Source organism: Silene latifolia, chromosome 10 (genome assembly GCF_048544455.1).
Source record: "Silene latifolia isolate original U9 population chromosome 10, ASM4854445v1, whole genome shotgun sequence".
NCBI lineage: Eukaryota > Viridiplantae > Streptophyta > Magnoliopsida > Caryophyllales > Caryophyllaceae > Silene > Silene latifolia.
The window spans coordinates 157274355-157286077 of record NC_133535.1 but is presented as its reverse complement, the minus strand read 5'-3'; the positions used below and the strand labels follow the sequence as shown (position 1 = coordinate 157286077).

The 11723-nt window shown below is 40.1% G+C and overlaps 1 protein-coding gene across 1 annotated transcript; it reads left to right on the top strand.

The window, feature by feature from the left end:
* The first annotated feature begins 610 nt into the window (after positions 1-610).
* On the top strand, positions 611-9216 carry LOC141606537 (1-aminocyclopropane-1-carboxylate oxidase homolog 1-like). The gene is made up of 3 exons (XM_074425697.1): positions 611-1431; positions 7965-8286; positions 8884-9216. The coding sequence occupies exons 1-3, from the start codon at positions 926-928 to the stop codon at positions 9133-9135; spliced, it is 1080 nt and encodes a 359-aa protein (XP_074281798.1). The 5' UTR covers positions 611-925; the 3' UTR covers positions 9136-9216.
* Positions 9217-11723: the final 2507 nt, after the last annotated feature.

The following is an 11723-nucleotide window of genomic DNA, read 5'->3' as shown; positions in this document are numbered from 1 at the left end:
GTCAATATAATTAATGTAAATGTTGAATATGATTAAAATAATAGTTTTAAATATGTTTTACTTTTTAAAAAATATTTTTTAAATTAAAAAAATCGTTTAAAAAAGACGTTAAAAATTATTTGTTGACCCGTATTTTGACCCTAACCCGACCTGTGACCCGTATAACCCGACCCGTATCTGACCCAACCCGTATCCTGCCGCGATCCGTATGACCCGACCCGGGATCCGACCCGTTTGTCAGGTCTACTATCTACTAACCAGTTAACTAGACACAACATCATTGATGAAACCCAAAACACTAAACAATGAAAATATTTAATTTCACACCACAAAATTATTGACTATATAATAATAGGACAGAAAAGTCTCCAAAGGAAAAAAAACATATTAGCATCAAATTACCTAAAGACAATAACATAGATGATGCCACCAAAATAGTAAAATGAGAAGATTTGTCACTTTGATCTTGCTTGCTTTTCAAAGATTAGGTTCCTTTATGAGATTTTAATAAGGGAATTATCTTAACTGTCGATTGGGAATACTCTGGCCAACAAAATGAAAAAAAATCAAATTGCCCACTATTAACACCATTTAATAGGACTGTGAAATTATAAAACACTATTTCTGTTTTAAAATACATTTCATTTTTCACTATTTTTTTAGCAAAAATAATAATATTTCATAATTAAAAAAGTCATACGACGTCTACCGAATATGTCAAATCTGACTGGATACAAATTGTAAAAATCATATAAAATAAATTTTCAAGACAGATATATTCGTCTTAAACACCAACCGGTATGAGTAGGCCTAACATATCTCCAACATTTTATAATGACACCCTTATCCTATCATCATCCTTCCATACTAGTTCTCTTTTATCAACTTCAACTCCAAGTTTGATCAATTCTTCACAAAACAAAGGATGGTTTCTACTAATAATGAACGTTTAGCACAACTAAAAGCCTTCGACGAAACAAAGACCGGTGTTAAAGGTCTTGTAGATGCCGGTATATCAACCGTTCCTCCTATATTCATCCACCAACACAATGGTCCTCCACCATCCAAAACGCTCAACACAACCATAAGTGTTCCTACCATAGACCTAAGTGGGATCGACACGAACCTGACACGAAGGACGGATACAGTTAAGTGTGTACAAGATGCTATAGACACATGGGGATTTTTCCAAGTGGTGAACCATGGGATTCCACAAAGTGTGTTGGATGATATGTTGGATGGTGTTAAGAGGTTTTTTGAGGATGATGATGAGATTAAAAAAGGGTATTATACTAGAGATTATACTAAAAAGATGATTTATAATTCTAACTTTGATTTGTTTAGTGGTCCGGCTACAAGTTGGAGGGACTCTTTTTCATGTTTCTTGGCTCCTTCTCCTCCTGATCTTGATGATATCCCTACATCTTGTAGGTAGGTGTCTTTATCCATTGCTTAACTTTCGTACCTTATTCTCCATCTGTCCTGGTTAATAGTTGATGTTTACGTTATTCAACGAGAGAAAAACAAGTAAACTTAAACTACTGGTATAGAACGGATGGACATAGTTTTTTTATTGGGTTCAAATGAGCGCATCATGTCGCTGGTGAGAATCGAACCCCAACTTTATGGATGGGGTAAGAGAACTCTTATCACTCAATCTAACTCTTGTTCCGAACAGATGTAGATAGTAACTAGAGGTGTTCTCGGGCCAGGTTCGGCCAGGGGGCGGACCGACCACTTCTGGCTAGGCCCTGGCCATGCCCGTGAGTGAGGCGGGCCAGGCCGAGCCGTAGGAGATATAACCTGGGCCAGTTCCGTGTTCTGTTTTAGGCGGGCCAAGGGTGGGCCGATTCGCGAGCCTTATCAATTTTTTTTAAATTGCGGGCCGAGCTGAAGATTTAGGAGCTGACCAGGCCCGGGTCAAGAGCGGGTTAGGCCAGACCGGGTCGGGCCACGTTGCCTAAATAACGGGCCAAAGGCAGGCCGGGCCCAGTTAGCTTGTGCTAATGGCTAGCTCTAATAGTAACAAACTGAAACTATAGAACTGTTTAAAAAAATATATTTTTCAAAACTCGTCCATATCTAATTATCAACCATTAATTAAAAGTTCTTAAGATCCAAGTAAATGTTTTCATTTTGACTTCTGGTATGATTTTCTTTTTCTTTCCCATGGAGTAACTAAATTCACAGCAAATTAAATTTGATTGCAGTTTTAAAATTTGAATGAACAATCGATTGATGCAAAAATGGACACTAATTGATTGCAATTCTGACACATTAGATTGTTAAGACCATGTTTATCAGTTGTTTCTGCGGCCCTATTTAAACCTAGTTCCTGTATTAAAATATTTATATATACATCTTAACTTAATTACAAGACCTGGTTCCTGATTTCGTTATGATGGGGCATATTCTGCACCGCTGACCAAGTCAACATACTGAGCAAGGTCAAAGATACCTACAGCAAGTCAACGGCTTAGACAGCCCAACCGATGGACCCATCTACTGTCACTGGTCTCGGCAGATGGTAACCCGCCGGCGGGACACATACCGCGTACTCATATCCAAGACCCCTCGGCGGTGAGCCAACATGGGCCGGCCGCACACAGTCCCTCGGCCGAGGGGTAGATCAGTCTTTCCACCTGCTAGCCACTTGGCCACTTGGCCACTACGTGACAAAAGGTGAAGGCCTATAAATACTCCTCAACCTTCTTTGAGGAAATGATCCAACAATTGAACCTAAATACACTATTCATCTGGTAATATCTCCCTTATCTCTCTACAATACATACCTAGCCAAGCAACACGGCTTAATCCTTTAAGTTCACTGACTTGAGCGTCGGAGTGAGTACGCTTGGCATAAAGCCAAGCCCTCAGTTCGTTCATTGTTGCAGGAGAGGCCGAGAGGGACGATAGAAGCAAGAAAGGTTCAACCCAAGACATCATTCTACAAGCCACGGGTGGTAACGATACTTGCTCTGGAATTACACCCGGAACAATTGGCGCCGTCTGTGGGGAAAGACACTAGAAGCTAGTCACATTCATTCCCAAACAAAAAAAAAGTAACCAACAAAAACCCACCCAAAGAGCTAAGAAAATGTCGAAACAACAAGACGCAGTCGTAACCGACGAAACCGCATTTTACCAAGACGATACTTTCAACAACTCCGAGTCATACGGACCCTCCATGGCGGTGTAATCCAACCGGAGTTCGGGATGCCATCAATACCCGACACGCCGCCAACCAACCAGGTCACCATCATGGGACAGGTGGTTGATGTAGCAAAACTGAAAATACTCCTGGACCTAATTAGTGGTACGCCCGCTCACACTGTCACGCCGACAAGAGCGGCGGAAACTGTCCAGGAGACCAGGGCCCAAAATGTGACTCCAAGAAATTTGAACGGAGCACTAGGAGAAGCCGACCCAGTCAAGACGCCGGGGGAGCTAAATGCAATCGAGCCAAAACCTCGATCACCTCGGCCAAAGCCGGGAGTGACGGGGGAACGAGCCGGTAAATGCAATCGAGCCAAAACCTCGATCACTTCGGCCGAAGTCAGGAGTGACGGGGGAACGAGCCGGTAAATGCAATCGAGCCAAAACCTCGATCACCTCGGCTAAAGCCGGGAGTGACGGGGAAACGAGCCGAAAGATGCAATCGAGCCAAAACCTCGATCACTTCGGCCAAAGCCAGGAGTGACGGGGAACGAGCGTAAATGCAATCGAGCCAAAACCTCGATCACATCGCCAAAGCCGGAGTGACGGGGAACGAGCGTAAATGCAATCGAGCAAAACCTCGATCACTTCGGCCGAAGCCGGGAGTGACGGGGAACGAGCGTAAATGCAATCGAGCAAAACCTCGATCACTTCGGCCGAAGCCGGGAGTGACGGGGGAACGAGCGGTAAATGCGGTCGAGCCAAAACCTCGATCACCTCGGCCCAAGCCGGGAGTGACGGGGAACGAGCCAGTAAATGCAATCGAGCAAAACCTCGATCACCTCGGCTAAAGCCGGGAGTGACGGGGGGAACGAGCCGAAAGATGCAATCGAGCCAAAACCTCGATCACCTCGGCCGAAGCCGGGGAGTGACGGGGAACGAGCCGAAAGATGCAATCGAGCCAAAACCTCGATCACTTCGGCCGAAGCCAAGAGTGACGGGGAACGAGCGGAATAAATGCGGTCGAGCCAAAACCTCGATCACTTCGGCCGGCCGGAGTGACGGGGAACGAGCGTAAATGCAATCGAGCAAAACCTCGATCACCTCGGCCGGCCGGAGTGACGGGGAACGAGCAATAAATGCAATCGAGCCAAAACCTCGATCACTTCGGCCGAAGTCGGGAGTGACGGGGAACGAGCGCAGTAAATGCAATCGAGCCAAAACCTCGATCACCTCGGCTAAAGCCGGGAGTGACGGGGGAACGAGCCGAAAGATGCAATCGAGCCAAAACCTCGATCACTTCGGCCAAAGCCAGGAGTGACGGGGGAACGAGCCGGTAAATGCAATCGAACCAAAACCTCGATCACATCGGCCAAAGCCGGGAGTGACGGGGGAACGAGCCGGTAAATGCAATCGAGCCAAAACCTCGATCACTTCGGCCGAAGCCAGGAGTGACGGGGGAACGAGCCGGTAAATGCAATCAAGCCAAAATCTCGATCACCTCGGCTAATTAAAACCGAGGGCGACGGGGGAACGAGCCGATATGCCTAGATATTTACAACGGCAGTCAGAACGTAAACTCGATCACCTCGGCTAACTAAGACCGAGAGTGACGAGGGAACCACGACTTGCCCTCGGCTAATTAAGACCGAGCTTAAGAATGTATAAGTACCGTTGAGACGCAAATCTGACACCTCGGCGAATTAAGACCGAGCGTGAACGAGGACGCAATCAATAATGGTCTATAGATACGAACGCTGTCGCGCCGTAACCCCGATTCCCTCGGCCAAGGCCGGAAGCAAAGCGGGGCCACAACGACCGATACGCTAACATGTTTTACGGCGGTTGGGACACGCTCCTTGATGAGAATGCCAATCGACGTATCTTCTTCAACACGCTCCTTGGTATCTACTTGCCAAACGGTCCACTCTCAACCCCTGGTCTCGCCAACGTCTCTCTCTTTTCCACATCGGATGTCCATTACACATCCATGTGGAGGGGGGATAGGGTACGGCCTAAGCAGAACCAAACCGAGGTAAAAGAAGCCGGGGCAGAAAATTTGTACTTGCGCAGAATATACGCTCAACACACATCGGAGCCCATACCACGGCATAGACTACGCTGGGGGCAAATTGATGGGGCATATTCTGCACCGCTGACCAAGTCAACATACTGAGCAAGGTCAAAGATACCTACAGCAAGTCAACGGCTTAGACAGCCCAACCGATGCAGCCCATCGGCCTGTCAGCCTGGGTCTCGGCATGGTAACCCGCCAAAGGGACACATACCCGCGTACTCATATCCAAGACCCCTCGGCGGTGAGCCAACATGGCCGCCGGCTCACACAGTCCCTCGGCCGAGGGGTAGATCAGTCTTTCCACCTGCTAGCCACTTGGCCACTTGGCCACTACGTGACAAAAGGTGAAGGCCTATAAATACTCCTCAACCTTCTTTGAGGAAAGGATCCAACAATTGAACCTAAATACACTATTCATCTGGTAATATCTCCCTTATCTCTCTACAATACATACCTAGCCAAGCAACACGGCTTAATCCTTTAAGTTCACTGACTTGAGCGTCGGAGTGAGTACGCTTGGCATAAAGCCAAGCCCTCAGTTTGTTCATTGTTGCAGGAGAGGCCGAGAGGGACGATAGAAGCAAGAAAGGTTCAACCCAAGACATCATTCTACAAGCCACGGGTGGTAACGATACTTGCTCTGGAATTACACCCGGAACACGTTATTTTATCAAGCCCTATTTAGACCTGGTTCCTAATTTTTTTAACATCATATATTTTTATTATATATCTTTACATCATAATTTTTATTAATATTGATAAATGTATTTATGATTAATATAAATTAAATTTTCTGGTAGAAAAAAATGCGAAAGAGAAATACAGATTTATTAAATAAGATTAAAACAAAGATTACATTACTCTCTCCGTGCCGGTCATTTGTTTGCCTATTCCATATTGGAGTGTCTAAATGTGTCTTAGTCGATTGTTTGCCTTTTAGGAATGTCTTTGATGCGCTATTGAATCATTCACAGTCAATTTGGTCCACCAAAGGCAAACAAATGACTGCGACGGAGAAGTAACTTTAAAAACCAATTCAATTACGTATTTAACTTTTTTTTTTTAAAAAAAACATTTGTTAGAGGAAAAAGAGGACTGTCATCTATGCATAGTGGTGATATGTACAGTATATCAGTAGGATAATGAGGAAGACAATTGCAGGCGTTACACAATTACACAAAGAAGTTCCACGTGGTCGAAATTGGAACTCTTGGACCGAGTTTTTACTACCTAGTTCCTGCGTTTTCTTTTCTTTTATGTTTTATTTTATTTATTTATTTTTGTCCTTATTCAAGACACGATCCTTGCTAGCCCTACCTATAAAGTATAAACGTAGTCTCAGGCCCGGTTCTGAGGGTAGTTTGGAGGGGCGGTGGCCTAGGGCCCAGGGTAGAAAGGGGCCCATTCGTCTAGGGCTTATAATAATATTAGTATAATTAGAAATAAGGAAAGAGAAAAAATCATATTAAAAAAAATAAAGAAAAATAAATATATTTTAAATGCGTCTACTTGAAATAAACCCAAGTGCGTTATATATGCAATGTGTTTGTCATAATTTGAATCTTGCTCTTAGGTATATGACACATTCTTGCACTAGAGCTATTTCATTTTTTGGAATTGTTCAACGCTTGTATACATTGTTTTTTTGTTATACAAAAAGAAGGAAAATTTTGCTTGCTAATGTTCCTGAACTTATTTTGAAATGTTTATCTAATCCTTGTTGGGAGAGTCGAATTAAAAGTGTTAAATCTATTAGATTTCAAGCTCCTCAGATAAGAATGGCTTTGTCAGTTTTATACGATTCTTGTGGTAGTGATGCAAAGTCGAAAAATGAAGCGTTTTGAGTTTTTGCTTGATATTGTTATCTGGTATGAAATTTTGTTTGTTATATATATGGTAAGCAAGAAATTAAAATCTAAGTCCATGTGAATTGATACACTATAGAACAAGTTCAAGGCATGTTGTCATATTTTGAAATATTTAGAGATGAAGGTTTCACATCTAGTATGAACATTGCTAAAAGTATTGCACTTGATATGGATGTAGAACATACCCTTCCGACAAAGCGTCGTGTTATTAGAAAGAGACATTTTGATGAAAATAATCAAGACGATGAACAAAACCAGTGAGTCACCTGAAGATTTATTTAGGCATGAGTATTTTTTGGTTGTTAATATGGCAATTTCTTCTTTAAAAAGCAGATTTGAGCAACTAAAGACTTCTGAAAGTATTTTTGGATTTTTATTTGATTCAAGTAAGTTAAAGTCATTGGATGAAAATGAATTGAGAGAATGTTATATTGCTTTTCACTCTACTTATATACGTATCCGCTGTTGACTTAAATGATCTTTATTCTGAATTGAAAGTGCTACAATCTACCTTGCCAAATAAACGATTGAATGGTGTTGCAATTTATCAATCGAGAAGGAACTTTTGAAAGACATTGAAGTTAATGTTATCATCAATGATTTTGCATCTCAAAATGCTCGTAGAACCCGTTTTTTAGGATTACAATCTACCACGAGTTAACAATGGATTTTAATAAAATTGACGTTGTATGTTTTTTTTTAATTTTTTTTATTATTCAGTAATAATTTTTTTTAAAGGGGCCCCGATCTACGGTTTTGCCTAGGGCCCCAGAATACTCAGGAACGGGCATGCGTAGTCTAAGACTCTAAGGCAAGAGTTATCATGGTTGTAGTGTATGATTTGTTTATGTATTGTCATGTAGGGAGATATTAATGGAGTACTCAAACCAAGTGATGAAGTTAGGAAAGACACTATTTGAACTGTTTTCGGAGATTCTAGGATTGAAGCCAAGCTATCTAAATGATATCCATTGTAGTGAAGGGCTTCAAGTATTAGGGCATTATTATCCTGCTTGTCCTCAGCCAGAATTGACCATGGGAAGCCCTCAACACGCCGATAACGACTTCTTAACTGTTCTATTGCAAGATCACATTGGCGGCCTCCAAATCCGGCTTGCCGATCAATGGTTTGATGTTCCTCCTACCCCCGGAGCTCTGGTGATCAATGTCGGAGACCTTTTACAGGCAAGTTTTTCGTTCCTTATTCCTTTTCTACTGTCTCATAAACTCGCTCCCATTCAGACCAAACTACACACTTTTCAAATTTCCTTGCACATATTTATGGGCCACAGATTATACATCTGATGTATTACATCAGATGATATAGTTTTTGAGCATTGAAGATAAAGTTTTTGAATTTTAATTTAAAATTTTTGAGTTTTATTATAAAGTTTTTGAGTTCATTTACTTAAACATTAATCTGAAAAAATTACATATAAGCTCAGAAAAATTTGATTTTTGTCGTCATGAAACTAAAATGTAATTATAAACTCTATAGAACTCAAAAAAAAATACACAAAAACTCAAAAACTCATTGAGTGTGAGGTAATACATCTGATGTACAATCTTTTTTCTCAAATCCGACCCATTAGTATAAGGCCTAACAAATCGAAATATAATGCAAGATCCAAATCGGCTCCATAAGTATCAGTCTTTTAAGTTTATAAAAAGTTCATATCACATTAACGAGTAGCTGACACATAAATTCTTATTTAAGCCGGGCATATCCGTCTTAAGGAAGACAAACTTGTAGCTGATATTACAGTGCATTATTTGTTTCAGTTGATAACAAACGACAAGTTCAAAAGTGTAGAACATAGAGTATTAGCAAACACCAAAGGTCCAAGGATATCCGTGGCGACCTTCTTCACAACCGGTTATCAGCCCACCACTCGAGTTTATGGACCCATCAAAGAACTAGTCTCTGAATCAGACCCACCAAGGTACCGCGAAACATCAGTGAAAGAGTATGCTACCTTCTATAAGAACAAAGGACTCGACGGCACATCTGCCCTCCAACATTTCAGGCTTTGATATGTACTCCTATAGGCTTAATGACATTTCTGGCTTACTGAACTTCAAACTCTGAATTTTCGAGGCTTCGGTTTTCCTGCCTAATGTTGTGCTATTTAATATACTGCAGATGAAAAAATAAAAATAAATAAATAAATAAATAAATAAATAAATACTGCAGACGAGTTTCAGTCATAATGTAATAGTATATCGATTGAGCTGAATCCCACAATTTCTTTCTACGGAGCATGTCGCTAATGCTAAGTGAGGTTATGAGTCTAAAGAAACCATCACAACCAAAAGCTTAAGCTGGTTATTAGAATCCAAAGATCGGTTTTATACTCTAACACGCCCCTTCACACAAATGTCCTTTTAACTTGAAGTGTGGATATAACTACTGCACATGGCTCCGATACCATATGCAAAGAAACCATCTCTTGGTTAAGCTACTAAGAGTTGCGACGACTCTTTGGCGACAGATTGTAACTTCTGTCGCGTAATTCAGTCGCCCGAGAGCTGATTTCTTGTAGTGAGGTGACATTGAAACTTGTCAATATCAATATATAGTTTGACCGGCAGGTCTGGATTTGGTACACCGACACTTGTAACTGCAATGTTGTGCAGAAGCGTGAATATCTCGTGTTGGACCTCTTGCTGTATCGGTGTCCACTGTCCATAATAATACGAAGTACGATATTGTTCTCTTTGGACCAAATCCTCAAGGATTTACTTTGAGCTTCTTTCCAAAAGCTCTCGTACTATTATATTTAGTGGATACTTATAAAGATGATCTTCTATCTTCTCACCACCGATATAATAGGATATGTTTTGCACGCTAACATGCAATTCTGGAATCAAACATGTCTATCTACGATCCAGTTAACAATAAACAACATCATATTCATTGATGATGCCCAAAAGGCCAAAACTCTAAAACAATAAAAATATTTAATTTCCCACCACAAAATAATTGACTATAATAATACGACTGAGAAGTCTACAAAGGAAAAAAAATAAAAATAAACATATTAGCATCAAATTAAATTTGCTACACAATAACGTGGATGATGCCACCTTAGTAGTAAATTAATGAGAAGATTCGTCACTTTCCTGCTTGTTTTTTTTTCCAAGATTAGGTTCCTTAATTAGATTTTGAGATTGTATTGACTTCGGCTATCGGTTGGAGATACTCTTAATCAACATCAAAAAAAAAAAAAAAAAAAAATTGCCCATTTCCCATTAAGTATTAACATCATAATATCATATAATAGGATACTTTTCATTTTTTACTTTTAATTTTTCTTTTATATATTTTTCATTATTTCAAAGTAAAATTTTATTATTATTTTTAATATTTTTTTGATAACATAAGTATTTTCCACTTGTCCAATAAGCAGTTACTCACTCTCATGCATGTGTAACTATGTTTGTCTACTCTGCATGCATGCATGCATATGTGTAATTTTTTTTCTTTTACTATTATTATTATTTGTACTTGGCAATTTGGCATGTATGTGCAACTATCTTTGTCTAGTCCATGGACCGATTGTACAATTTTCCATTCATAAATTGTAGACGAGTTAAATATTACACCACTTTCATAATAAGACAAACAACAAATGAATGTTACCACTTTGTCTTATTATGTAAAGTGGTAACATATATGACTCGTCTACACTTTAGACGGATATATCCGTTTAAATTGAGACTAATTATTTTCTACTCCCTCCAATTCGCCATATTTTTCCCTATTTCCTAAAACGGTTATTCAGGTTTTCTTCCCCTTTCTATTTTTGGTAACTTTTTACTCTTATTTTATTCATACCTCTCTCCTATTACCCCACCCACCCAACTCTTTTAATCCTATTTTATTCCTTACATTAATATTTGTGGCCCACAATTCATTATTTAACTCTTAATTATTCATTCCTCTCTCCTATCACCAAACCCCACCCAACTTTTTATCAATATAATATTTCATTTCTTAATTCTTGTGCCCAAAGTAAAGGGGAAGAAAATAGAGGATTGGAGGGAGTATTTTTGAAGGTACCTTTAGAAAATATACAAGGTGACAGTCTCAAAGCGTATTATTAAGGCTAATCTCATACTCCCTCCAATTCACCATATTCTTCCCTATTTCCTAAAACGGTTATTCAGGTTTTCTTCCCCTTTCTATTTTTGGTAACTTTTTACTCTTATTTTATTCATACATCTCTCCTATTACCCCATCCACCCAACTCTTTTAATCCTATTTTATTTCTTACTTTAATATTTGTGGCCCACAATTCATTATTTAACTCTTAATTATTCATCCCTCTCTCCTATCACCAAACCCCACCCAACTTTTTATCAATATAATACTCCATTTCTTAATTCTTGTGCCCAAACTAAAGAGGAAGAAAATAGAGGATTGGAGGGAGTATTAAATTGTTCTGTTGAAGTCTCTTTCCATATGTGTGTGAGGGGCATTGTCCCACATCGGTAGAATAATAATGAAGAGGCTAGCTTATAAGTTAATGAGCTACTCCTCCTATCACCAATTGGTTTTAGGATGGAACCTCACTTGCTTATGGGCCGGTCTCATGCATCTAATTCTATAAGCCCGCTGC

Excerpts from the sequence above, each read along its gene's own strand:
- LOC141606537 (XM_074425697.1), top strand. The coding sequence starts at position 926 with ATGGTTTCTACTAATAATGAACGTTTAGCACAACTAAAAGCCTTCGAC. Across the intron at positions 1,432-7,964 it reads GATATCCCTACATCTTGTAG|GGAGATATTAATGGAGTACT; the intron begins GTAGGTGTCTTT and ends ATTGTCATGTAG. Across the intron at positions 8,287-8,883 it reads ATGTCGGAGACCTTTTACAG|TTGATAACAAACGACAAGTT; the intron begins GCAAGTTTTTCG and ends TATTTGTTTCAG.